Source organism: Polypterus senegalus, chromosome 14 (genome assembly GCF_016835505.1).
Source record: "Polypterus senegalus isolate Bchr_013 chromosome 14, ASM1683550v1, whole genome shotgun sequence".
Lineage (NCBI taxonomy): Eukaryota > Metazoa > Chordata > Cladistia > Polypteriformes > Polypteridae > Polypterus > Polypterus senegalus.
In genome coordinates this window covers 142,060,913-142,074,935 of record NC_053167.1, presented here as the reverse complement: position 1 = coordinate 142,074,935, position 14,023 = coordinate 142,060,913, and the positions used below count along the sequence as shown (strand labels likewise).

The 14,023-nt window shown below is 40.8% G+C and overlaps 1 protein-coding gene across 3 annotated transcripts in view; it reads right to left on the bottom strand.

Annotated features, from left to right (window-relative positions):
- Positions 1 to 14,023, bottom strand: part of mysm1 (Myb-like, SWIRM and MPN domains 1) — a 116,440-nt gene that overhangs the window by 62,574 nt on the left and 39,843 nt on the right. For all 3 annotated transcript variants that reach the window (XM_039734728.1, XM_039734729.1, XM_039734727.1), the window contains exon 8: positions 5,646 to 5,844. In XM_039734728.1, coding sequence (XP_039590662.1) covers positions 5,646 to 5,844 — 199 coding nt within the window. The remainder of the gene's footprint in view (positions 1 to 5,645; positions 5,845 to 14,023) is intronic.

Below are 14,023 nucleotides of genomic sequence, written 5' to 3'. Positions count from 1 at the left end.
ACAAGGACAACCCAAGTTGTTATCAACGCTCAGTTCAGAAGCCTGCATCTCTGATGGTATGGGGTTGCATGAGTGCGTGTGGCATGGGCAGCTTGCATGTCTGGAAAGGCACCATCAATGCAGAAAAATATATTCAGGTTCTAGAACAACATATGCTCCCATCCAGACGTCATCTCTTTCAGGGAAGACCCTGCATTTTTCAACAAGATAATGCCAGACCACATTCTGCATCAATCACAACATCATGGCTGCGTAGGAGAAGGATCCGGTACTGAAATGGCCAGTCTGCAGTCCAGATCTTTCACCTATAGAGAACATTTGGCGCATCATAAAGAGGAAGGTGCGACAAAGAAGGCCCAAGACGATTGAACAGTTAGAGGCCTGTATTAGACAAGAATGGGAGAGCATTCCTATTTCTAAACTTGAGAAACTGGTCTCCTCGGTCCCCAGACGTCTGTTGAGTGTTGTAAGAAGAAGGGGAGATGCCACACAGTGGTGAAAATGGCCTTGTCCCAACTTTTTTGGGATTTGTTGACACCATGAAATTCTGAATCAACATATTTTTCCCTTAAAATGATACATTTTCTAAGTTTAAACTTTTGTTCCAGAATTTATGTTCTATTCTGAATAAAATATTAGAAGTTGGCACCTCCACATCATCGCATTTAGTTTTTATTCACGATTTGTATAGTGTCCCAAATTTTTTGGAATCCGGTTTGTAATATCAAGGCGGATGGATTTTGAGATTTTTCAGATGTTTGCAGGTTACCTCAGAATACGTAACTGACAATACCAAGAAGACACACAAAAAATACACAGCATGAGTAGAGATAGATAGATAGATAGATAGATAGATAGATAGATAGATAGATAGATAGATAGATAGATAGATAGATAGATAGATAGATAGATAGATAGATAGATAGATAGATAGATAGATAGATATACTAGGGGGCTCTGCCCACTGCTCACTTCGCTCACCCGTCCCCAAGTTTGGTTAACCGGATATACAATTTGAAGAGATTGTTACATAAGCAATATTTTCATTTTACTTTAAAACTTTAGTAAAAACAATATTTGGAATGAACTTTTCTTCAAACACAGAATCAAAATTCAATGCTATCTTGGACTTGCATCGTGACAATCCAACGTATCGCTGCCCGTGAGTGAATATCGTTTCTTTCTAAAAAATCAAATGACTTTCTCAAATGTTTCTCTCTGCTCTTTCTTCCTTGCTTAGTCGTTGACGTGTCATCTAGAACGTATAAAATTATTGTTCTGATAAAATTTATAAGAGCTGAGAGCGCAGAAGGTGTGTCTGACAAAAGCATTCACCCGATTGAGAGGTTAGATGACCGCGGCCATGTTTGAAAATAGCTGTAAGTATGGCGTGACTGGAAAGAATCTAATGGCAAACGTCTCCATCTCTCAGGATTTAATACCGCGGAAACGTTTTTGGAATCTTTTAATAAGTATTAGACGATCTACAAGTCTCCAACTTAAATATTAAATCCGAACAATATATTCCATCTCTTTTCGCTGTTCCGTTATTTCACCGAGTAATAATTTCCGTTTGTTTGCGCCAATGCGATCTTTACTATCAGTTTTTTGAGACTTTCAAATTTTAGTACTTTCATTATCTCTAACCTACTCTGCATGTGTATCGCGCCAACGTTTTTGAATTCTTTACTACGTTCTACTTTGTCATCTACTCTTTGTCTTTTACTTCCAGCCCCGGGCCTGGTTAAATCTCTTGGCATGAAAGACTTGTCTCACGGGACTTGAAAGTATCTCTCTGAAAAAGCAACCTCTAGTCCCAGACTAAAAAGTCTCGTCTTGTCCCAGGATTTATTTATATAATAGAGAGATATACACACACACACATTTATATATAGATTGTAGATGCCACATGGGCTGGGCGGGCATCCTTGCCAGTAGAGGGGATGGCTCCTTGCCCGAACGAGAGACACCTAACAGGCATATAGACATTCTGGCCGGTGTGGTAGAAAGGATCAGACCCGGAATGAAGCATGGAAAAGCAGGGACGGACTGCCCAATAAAAAGAAATGTCGCTGGGGGGTTTTTACTTGCCAAGCATGCTAGATGGCAGCAGCCCTGGATATCGGGGCTCAGTGGGAAGCCAGCAGAGCATGTCGGGGGATGAAGTCCAGGCACGCTGCAGGGTGACAAGCTCCCTGTTATAATGGACTTCCATGTGACCCAGAATTGCTTCCATCGGGCAATTGCTCTGCCACCAGAAGTACCCCTGGGTCTGTAATATAAGGGACTGCACTCCCTTATCCAGGAGAGTTGGAGCTGGGAGGTAGAGAGGCAACACTTGACTGGAGGAGGGCAGAGCAGTGGTGAGAGAAATTATAGTGAGGAGAGAAAACCTGTGGTTATGTGCTTTTTGTAACTCATAAAGGAGCGTGGTGTAATTAACACATCTGTATTTGTACCCGGGACTTTGTGTGTGTTCGTGTTTGGGGCTTGCTAACACCCCCTGGTTATATCACAATATATATATTATGACTGATAGATAGATAAATAAATAAATATATCTATATACTGTTTATATATATATATATATATATATAAACAGTGGGATGCAAAAGTTTGGGCAACCTTGTTAATAGTCATTATTTTCCTGTATAAATCGTTGGTTGTTACGATAAAAATGTCAGTTAAATATATCATATAGGAGACACACACAGTGATATTTGAGAAGTGAAATGAAGTTTATTGGATTTACAGAAAGTGTGCAATAATTGTTCAAACAAAATCAGGCAGGTGCATAAATTTGGGCACCGTTGTCATTTTATTGATTCCCAAACTTTTAGAACTAATTATTGGAACTCAATTGGCTTGGTAAGCTCAGTGACCCCTGACCTACATACACAGGTGAATCCGAGTATTTAAGGGGTCAATTGTAAGTTTCCTCCTCCTTTAATTGTCTCTGAAGAGTAGCAACATGGGGGTCACAAAACAACTCTCAAAGGACCTGAAGACAAAGATTGTTCACCATCATGGTTTAGGGGAAGGATACAGAAAGCTGTCCCAGAGATTGAAGCTGTCTGTTTCCACAGTTAGGAACATATTGAGGAAATGGAAGACCACAGGCTCAGTTCAAGTTAAGGCTGAAGTGGCAGACCAAGAAAGATTTCGGATAGACAGAAGCGGCGAATGGTGAGAACAGTCAGAGTCAACCCACAGACCAGCACCAAAGACCTACAACATCATCTTGCAGCAGATGGAGTCACTGTGCATCGTTCAACCATTCGGAGCACTTTACACAAGGAGATGCTGTATGCAGAGTGATGCAGAGGAAGCACAAACAGAGCCGCTTGAGGTCTGCTCAAGCACATTTGGACAAGCCAGCTTCATTTTGGAATAAGGTGCTGTGGACTGATGAAACTAAAATGAGTTATTTGGGCATAACAAGGGCGTTATGCATGGAGGAAAAAGAACACAGCATTCCAAGAAAACACCTGCTACCTACAGTAAAATATGGTGGTGGTTCCATCATGCTGTGGGGCTGTGTGGCCAGTGCAGGGACTGGGAATCTTGTCAAAGTTGAGGGACGCATGGATTCCACTCAGTATCAGCAGATTCTGGAGACCAATGTCCAGGAATCAGTGACAAAGCTGCGCCGGGGCTGGATCTTTCAACAAGACAAACACTGCTCAAAATCCACTAAGGCATTCATGCAGAGGAACAAGTACAACGTTCTGGAATGGCCATCTCAGTCCCCAGACCTGAATAGAATTGAAAATCTGTGGTGTGAGTTAAAGAGAGCTGTCCATGCTCGGAAGCCATCAAACCTGAATGAACTAGAGATGTTTTGTAAAGAGGAATGGTCCAAAATACCTTCAACCACAATCCAGACTCTCATTGGAACCTACAGGAAGCGTTTAGAGGCTGGAATTTCTGCAAAAGGCGGATCTACTAAATATTGATTTCATTTCTTTTTGTGGTGCCCAAATTTATGCACCTGCCTGATTTTGTTTGAACAATTATTGCACACTTTCTGTAAATCCAATAAACTTCATTTCACTTCTCAAATATCACTGTGTGTGTCTCCTATATGATATATTTAACTGACATTTTTTATCGTAACAACCAACGATTTATACAGGAAAATAATGACTATTAACAAGGTTGCCCAAACTTTTGCATCCCACTGTATATATATATATATATATATATATATATATATATATATATATATATATATATATATATATATATATATATATTATATAAAATAAAAATTGAGATGAGACTTTTTCCTGCAACGAGACGCGTTCTTTTAAAGAGATACAGAGACACCTTCACATCCTGCGACAACCTTTGGAAGCAGGTCCCGTGATACACATGCAGAGCAGTTAGAGATAATGGAAGTACGAAAATTCAAAAGTCTTAAAAAATTAAATGAAAAGATCACATTAGCACAAACAAACGGAAATTATCACTCTGCGAAATAACATAACAAAAAGAGATCGAATATATTGTTGAAGTCAGAGACTTGTAGATGGTCTACTTCGAGTTGCCATCAGGGAAAAGTAGTGTTTCTTCCCAAAGTGAAATCCACATATGTGAGTGGCAGAGACACAAAGTGAAATAACGTAAGAGAGATCAAATAGTGTTTCAGGAATTCTGGGGGAGAAGAGAGACAAGGCAGTGACTTTAAAACGTTCAAAGTGACACACGGCATGGGAGCAACAGCAAGCCATCGACTGATCTAGCAAAGAGGAGGTAAAAGGAGGAGGAGGTGGTTTGGGGGCTGGGGTAGAGGATTATGATGGGCGAGGCCCCTAGTGTGTGTGTATAGATATGTATAAATACATAGACATAGATTATATATGTATATATATATATATATATATATATATATATATATATATATATACTGTACATAGATAGATATTATACAGGGTGACACAGAAAAACAGGAACTTTTGAAATGCGTAGTGGCAGCCATGTACAGTTGACAGCACTGCAGAACAGGGACCTTGAGCTGTAAACAATCTCGCTATTTAGTAATTTAGTAATCAATTGCAAGGCAATCAATGGCAGCTGTGCAAGAATTGTTCGGTAACCGTGTCATCTCAATATTTGGTGATATTCCCTGGACCTCAAGATCACCAGATTTGTCCGTTTGTGATTTTCTCTTGTGGGGCTACCTTAACAGTCGGGTCTACACGACTCGGCCAAGGACACTGAATGAACTGAAACAAAGAATTCAAGACGAAATTCGTGGTATCCCAGCTGAGATGTTACAGCGATCAATGGGGAACCTCAACAGCAGATTGGAGGAATGCATACGTACAGGAGGACGCCATCTACCAGACGTAATTTTCAGACATTGATAATTTGGATTACTGTCTCTTAAAAGGCAAGTTGTAGTGGTTCATTTGCTGTTACATAAAAATTTTTTGTTGGATTTCTTCTATTTTTATTGGGTTTTTCCAAAAGTTCCCATTTTTCTGTGTCACCCTGTGTGTATATATGTGTGTGTGTATATATATATATATATATATAGATAAATAAACACAACAAGCACACACACACACTCACATTCAAAAGTGCATATTGTAGTACCCAACATTTTTCAAGTGCTCTACACTCATTCCCGAGGTCCTTACCATTGTTCCAGGATGTAATTCCGGATTCTGAGGTAACGCTCTGGCGTTTTGGAGGGCCGTCCCTCAAAAAACTCAGGAATTGCCTGCTTCTCTTCTTCAGTGATGGTTTCCGGATCCATTTCAATTTCTTTCTCGGGAGGCTTGAGAATCTCCTCTTCCTCTAGGGTCTCATCAAAAGGTTGATGTTCAGTGGCTTCATCTGTGTGTGAAAAGTAAAAAAGAAGCCCTTTAGTTTCCTACCAGACACTACAATGCCCTCAGTGCCTCAAGCATGGCAGAGAAATAATAACACAGACAGGAGATCTGGTTGTGCCATCTTCAGCTAACCCTACCATACAAGTGATGCCTTTAGGATCGCCCAGGATAGGTAAATACTAAGAACTGGACTGATGATCACATGATACAGATATGTAATATAAGGTAAGTGACTTGGAGTTGTATGTAACAGAGCATAATTATGATATTATAGCAATAACAGAAACCTGGCTAAATAAAGATGGGGATGAGTGTAACATAGAGGGATACACTTTTTTAGGAAGCATAGACAGAACAGAAAAGGAGGCGGGGTTGGTGTTTATGCCAAACAGAATTTAAATATAAGTCCTCTTGAGTTGGATGATGAGCCACATCTTAGTGAGGACGTGTGGCTTCACCTGGAAAATATTAGGGAAAGAGGTCTTATTTTAGGAGTGTGTTATAGACCACCCAATTCAGACAATAATAAGGCAAGTTTACAGGGGGATATTATAGTCATGGGGGACTTTAATGATCCAAATATTAACTGGGATAATCTTGCAGATGGAGGAGCAAAACAGCAGGAGTTTTTAGAAGTAATCAGTGACCGGTTTTTAACACAGCATGTTAGAGCAGCAACACGGGGTGAAGCCTGTCTGGATTTAGTATTCTGTAATAATCAGGATACAATTGAGGGTGTAGAAGTGATTGGACCACTAGGGTCACATGACCATAATGTAATACAATTCTCAGTATTTTGTAAGAGTGCAAATGTAAAGACTAAAATTGTAAAGTTGAACTTTGGTAGGGCTAATTTTGAGCAGATGTGACAAAGTCGAAGGAGGATAGACTGGGATAAGCTTTTAAATGTGGAGACAGTCGAGGAGCAGTGGACCAGGTTTAAAAATGTAAAGCAGGACAGATGGATTACTGCAGCAATGCGGCGTGGCATGGAGTCGCTCAGTCTGTGGCACTGCTCAGGTGTTATGAGAGCCCATGTTGCTCTGATTGTGGCCTTCAGCTCTTCTGAATTGTTGGGTCTGGCGTATTGCATCTTCCTCTTCACAATAGATTTTCTATGGGGTTGAGGTCAGGCGAGTTTGCTGGTCAATCAAGAACAGGGATACCATGGTCCTTAAACCAGGTACTGGTAGCTTTGGCACTTTGTGCAGGTGCCAGGTCCTGTTGGAAAATGAAATCTGCATCTCCATAAAGTTCATCAGCAGCAGGAAGCATGAAGTGCTCTAAAACTTCCTGGTAGACGGCCGCGTTGACCTTGGACCTCAGAAAACACACCAGCAGATGACATGGCACCCCAAACCATCACTGACTGTGGAAACTTTACACTGGACCTCAAGCAACGTGGATTCTGTGCCTCTCCTCTCTTCCTCCAGACTCTGGGACCTTGATTTCCAAAGGAAACGCCAAATTTACTTTCATCAGAGAACATAACTTTGGACCACACAGCAGCAGTCCAGTGGAGACACTTCTGACGCTGTCTCTTGTTGAAGAGTGGCTTGACATGAGGAATGTGACAGCTGAAGCCCATGTCTTGCATACGTCTGTGCCTGGTGGTTCTTGAAGCACTGACTCCAGCTGCAGTCCACTCTTTGTGAATCTCCCCCACAGTTTTGTTTCACAATCCTCTCCAGGGTACAAGCGGTTATCCCTACTGCTTGTCCACTTTTTTCTACCACATCTTGTCCTTCCCTTCGCCTCTCTATTAATGTGCTTGGACACAGAGCTCTGTGAACAGCCAGCCTCTTTAGCAATGACCTTTTGTGTCTTGCCCTCCTTGTGCCAGGTGTCAATGGTCGTCTTTTGGACAACACTTCTGACTTCTTCCCCATGATTGTGTAGCCTACAGAACTCGACTGAGAGACCATTGAAAGGCTTTGGAGTTCATTAGCTGATTAGAGTGAGTGTGGCACCAGGTGTCTTCAATATTCAACCTTTTCACAATATTCTAATTTTCCGAGATACTGAATTTGGGACTTTCATTAGTTGTCAGTTATAATTATCAAAAGTAAAGAAATAAACATTTGAAACACATCAGTCTGTGTGTAATACATGAATCTAATATACAAGTTTCACTTTTGAATGGAATTACTGTTTAGTAATTATTTATTCAGTTAATAAATCAACTTTGTCATGATATTCTAATTTTATGACCAGCACCTGTATAGGCCAGTAACCTTAACATGCATCACAGGAAAATTAATGGGAAGAATTATTAAGGATAAGATTGAGCAACACCTGGCAAGGACAGGACAGTCAGCGTGGGTTCAGAAGAGGGAGGTCGTGTTTTACTAACATGTTGGAATTCTATGAGGACTCAACAATAGGAGACGACCAGAGTGGAGCAGATGAGATGATTGATCTTGATTTTCAGAAAGCATTTGATGAGATGCCACATGAGAGGTTGGGCATCAAATTAAAAGAGGTGGCAGTTCAGGGTAATGTTTTTAGATGGGTACAGAATTCGCTCAGACACAGGAAGTAGAGGGTGATGTTGTGAGGAACCTCATTGGAATTGGCCGATGTTAAGAGTGGTGACCAGCTGGGGGCAGTGCTGGGGCCGCTGCCATTTTTAATATCTATAAATGATTTAGATAGGAATACAAGTAACAAGCTGGTTAAGTTTGCTGATGATACCAAGATAGGTGGATTAGCAGATAATTTGTAATCTGTTATATCATCACAGAAGGACTTGGACAGCAGACAGGCTTGGGCAGATTTGTGGACGATGAAATTTAATGTCAGTAAATGTAAAGAATTACACATAGGAATTAAAAATGTGAAGTTTGAATACACAATGGGCGGTCGGAAAATCAGGAGTCCACCTTATGAGAAGGATTTAGGAGTCGTAGTGGACTCCAAGCTATCGACTTACAGACAGTGTTCAGAAGCCATGAAGAAGGCTAACAGAATGAGTGGTGGCTGTGAGGCTAGGGATCTGCACTGACAATCGGGAAGGTTGCCGGTTCGAATCCCGTAAATGCCAATAGGGACTCTGCTCAGTTGGGCCCTTGAGCAAGGCCCTTAACCTGCAATTGTTGAGTGCTTTGAGTAGTGAGAAAAGCGCTGTATAAATGCAAAAGAAATTATTATTATTATTGTTAATTGACGTGTGGAGTACAAGTCACAGGAGGTTCTGCTCAGGCTTTATACCACACTGGTGAGGCCTCATCTGGAGTCCTGTGTGCAGTTTTGGGCCCACCAGACATAACAGCACTAGAAAAAGTCCAGAGAAGAGCGACTAGGCTGATTCCAGGGCTACAGGGGATGAGTTATGAGGAAAGATTAAAAGAGCTGAGCCTTTACATCAGGGGTGCCCACACTTTTTCGGCTTGCGAGCTACTTTTGATCGTGTGTGCGGGATGACCAGTGTGTTAGAAGAGAACAGATCTCAGACTGGCTGTCCTGTAAGTCAATCAAGTGGCAAATGCCATAGGGAGGATATATAGACTAACGTTTAAAAAAAATTTTTTTTGAATGCAATGCGATCTACCTGCACTACCTTTGCGATCTACCGTTCGTTCACGATCGACGCATTGGGCACCCCTGCTTTACCGATTAAGCAAAAGAAGATTAAGAGGTAACCTGATTGAAGTGTTTTATAATTATGAAGGTATTTAGTGTAGTGGATTTAAAATGAGTTCATCAAGAACACGGGGACACAGTTGGAACCTTGTTAAGGGTAAATTTCGCACAAACATTAGGAAGTTTTTCTTAACACAAAGAACAATAGACACTTGGAATAAGAGAACAAGTAGTGTGGTGGACAGTAAGACTTTAGGGACTTTCAAAACTCACCTTGATGTTTTCTTGGAGGAAATGAGTGGAGAGGATTGGCGAGCTTTGTTGGGTTGAATGGCCTGTTCTCGTCTCGAGTGTTCTAATGTTCTAACTCAGATTACTGTCAAGTCGTTCAAGCTTCTTGATAATGATTATTGTGCAGCAGGTCATTTTTTTAGGCCATTAATGAAGATTATTTTTTAAACGCACTTCTGTCTACATTACAAATGTTCTACTCCACCATCTCCAAACAATTCAGTCCTGTCTGATATTTTTATTTATTTATGCATTTAATCTCATTGTAAATGTGTATAGTGACAATAAAGGCATTCTCTTCTATTTTATTTTATTTATTCTTTCAGCAGATCCCCGGATCCTCTCAGGCTAACAAAGGCCGTCCATCAGGTTTTATGGTCCCTTGACAAGGGCGCCAGCTAAAAAGCAGTAAATCATTCCAAAGAGCTAGAGAGATGACAACAACTTATCACATGTTCAAGCCCGTGCCATCTCTGGGAGAGGCTGGTGGAGCCCCTTATACATTCTGTATGTGCCCAGCTTCACCCAGAAGAGCAATAAAATGTACGTTACTTATGGAAATAAAATAAAAAGAGATGAGACCCACTGACTTCCAGCGTCTCAAAAGACTTTTGTTACTCCAAGCTCAAGCACGGATCTCGTCACAAATCGGTCATTTGCTAGCACATTATTGACCCTAGAGACTCACTGAATAAGATCTTTTATGTTCATCACATTCAAAAAAAAAAGAAAAAAGAATGAACGGATAGTTATTCAGCAGCAAATGTAAAAATCTCAAACTTATTCAAAACCCTTAAATATTTAACATTTTTCAATAATTATTCTGTCCAATATAAACAACCCGAAATATTGTTTTCTTGTTATGCAGTTGTTTCAAATTTATTTTAATTAAAAATCATGTCAATATCATTGTCGTGTTTTGGAGATGTTAAGGTTAAGAGGCACAACAAAATGGCGGCTTTTAGTCAGGTTGTCCATCTAATCATCCCCTTCCCCTTTCTGCCACTTCTCTGGGTCCGGGTCACGGGGGCAGCAGTCTACAGAAAGATGCCCAGACGTCCCCTTTCCCTGCCACCTCTTCCAACTTCTCCAGGCCAGCAGAAAGAGTTCTAGTCTCTCCTGTGTGTCCCGGGTCTGCTCCAGGGTCTCCCCATGATTGGAGAAGCCAGAAACGCCTCCCAAACCACATCAACGGGCTCCTATTGATCAACTTCTGAGTTCCTCGAGGACATATGCACTCCTCACCTGAGCCCTGACAACACCCTATGAAGGGGTACTCGTTTCTGCCACCTCTTTAATTCACTACGCAAAGCTGGTGGCCAAAGATTAACCAGTATATCGAGAGCTTTGCCTTTCAGCTCAACTCTCTCTTCACTAAGACTGACCGACCGGTACAATAGTGGCATGACGTAGCTCCGATCTGCCTGGCAGCCTCTCAACCTCAACCTGGATAGGGCACTCCACCCGCTCAGGCTGAGAAATCTGACATCTGACTTGGAAGTGCTTCAAGACCACCGCAGTGCGCGTTTGCAGTCACAATCTGATGAAGCCAGCAGGACCACATCGTCTACAAAGAGCGAACCAAATCACATTTTATTTGTCACACTCAAATTAAACATACAGTGCAACATGGAGTGACAGGCTTAGTTGCTCGACTCCAATGACTGAACAACACCTGAGCAACAATACACGACTTTATAAATATCAAAGTAATGGATTTAAAGATTCAGTCGTTATTTTAGAGGGCTCAGCACAAACATATAACATAGAATGGCCAAGAGGGAAGGAGGTGGGCAGCCACTTGGCCGAGGTTTTCAGAACTATTACTGTGTCTGCTATAACGAACTGTGAATCCCACCCAGAGGTTCATTTTCTCAATTAATACTTCTCAGTCCTCCACTACCAACTGGCCAAATCAAATTAATAACATTGACAGACAGACATTGTTAGGCTCCATTTATGTCAATTGGCTTGGAACCGCTTCGTTTCACTAAGTGCTTAAACTGATCCGTGTCTTTATGTGTGTGCATTATGCCATTAGCACTTTGTTCAGCTTGTAATTTTATTTTACCTGTGAACTTGTTACATCTTTCCACGCTCACACTCAATGAAGGGTGCTGCACAGAAACAAACAGAATTATTTAACTGTTAAGTGATTTTGATAAATATCTACACACCCAATGTGGATGATAGGGACTTCAACCAAAACGTATTTACATCCATTCCCAATGTGAACACTCATAAAATTACAATGGCTGGGGACTTTAATTGTGTTTTAAATCCAGACCTAGCTAGGCCTCCTGCCACAGGGGCGATGACATCTAACACTGCAAAGACAATTACACAGTTTGTAACTGATCACAACTTATCAGAGCCCTGGAGATTTCTAAACCCAAACTCAAGAGCATATTCCTTCTACTCACCAGTGCATCATTGATACTCAAGAATTGATTATTTTTTATAGACAATTTCTTGCCTACAATTAAACCTTGTAAGTACGACGCTATTGTTATCTCCGACCACGCCCCTTCGATCATGGAGCTCAAATCACTATGCCCCACATACTCCTCTCGCAGATGGCATCTTAATCCACTTTTATTAGCAGACGAGAACTGTACTGAATTTATATTCAAGCAAATCAATGTCTTTTTCTGAGGCAAACACATCCTCAGAGGTCTCTTCTTAAGAGGACAAATTACCTCATCTCTTACCCACAGAAATAAATTGGAAACCAAGAAGGTATCAGAGCTAATCAACGAAATTACTAGAATACCGTATATACTCGCGGATAAGTTCTCCCGCGAGATAAGTCGGGACTTGATTTTACTGTATAAATTTCCGGTATTTTATAATGTCGGCCGTAAAAGTCGAATGCGGAAAACTCACGCTATTGGTCCAAGAGATTACGATCTGCTAACACACACCTGAGAGAGAAACCACGGAGCACACTGCCTTTTTGTTCCAAGTGGGTGCGGCAATGTGCTCTATAACCTCTCTGTCTGTCTTTATTGTGCCTACGTGACCACACGGTAATATCCAAACAATTCCCAAAACACTGATTTGTGTTTGCATCTCACACCCTCATACACCTTTATCTTAAGAGCGTCCCTTATCTTTGATGGAGCGTTCGATCAGAAGAAAATATGAGGCTGGTTTTAAATGAAAAGTCATTGAAGTGGCGAAAGAAATTGGTAACTGCGCTGCTGCAACAAAATCCGAAGAGTCTGAGAAACTGGTGCGAGATTGCAGAAAGCAAGAAGATGTAAAAATAAAAAAAATAAAAAAATTAGATGTCACATTTTTGAACAGGCCTATAAGTCGTTTTGAACAGGCCTATAAGTCGGGGTCTGATTTTATGAACGATTCTTCAGGTTTCAAGACAGGACTTATAAGAAAGTATATACGGTAGACTCCTATAAATCCTTATATACTACTGAGTTTAAAGAAGACAATACACAAACTAATGAATTTCTGGATACATTACAGATATGACAAATAGACACTTTTAGTGCGGAGGAACTGGATAAACCTCTGGCGTTATCAGAATTACTAGATGCTATAAAGTCACTTCAAGGTGGTAAAGCAGCAGGCCCTGATGGCTATCCTGCAGAATTTTATAAGAAATTCTCCGCTCAGCTAACTCCCCTCCTATTAGCAACATTTACAGAAAGTAGAGACAATCAAACTTCCTCAAACTTTTCGCCAAGCATTAATCACCGTTTTTCCAAAACAAAATAAGGACTTATTACAATGTGCATCATACAGACCAATCTCACTTTTGAATAATGATGTTAAAATACTTTCAAAAATCATAGCTAGAAGGATGGAGAAAGTGCTTCTTTCGGTAATATCACAAGACCAACTGGATTTATTAAAGGCAGACACTTCGCTTCCAATCTTCAACACCTTTTTAATGTGATATATTCATCCACAAAGTCTAACACCCTGGAGATTTTATTATCGTTGGATGCAGAAAGAGCTTTCGATAGGACTGAATGGAACTACCTTTTCACTACATTGGAGAAATTTGGGTTTGACCTGAACATTTGTGCATGAATCAAACTACTGTATACCAAACAGCCTCCTAATCCACGAACAGCTGTGTTTGGTGGGCTCACAGATGAGCTTAAAGGACAAACAAACTGTAATGGCCTCATTGGCACGTAGACTTGTCTCACTCAACTGGAAGAATCCTAGCCCACCTCTTTTAAGTCAGTGGGAAACTGATGTCATATACTGTTTGAAATCAGAAAACATCAAATTCGCACTTAGAGGATCTGTATAAAACTTTTTCAAAACCTGGCTCGACT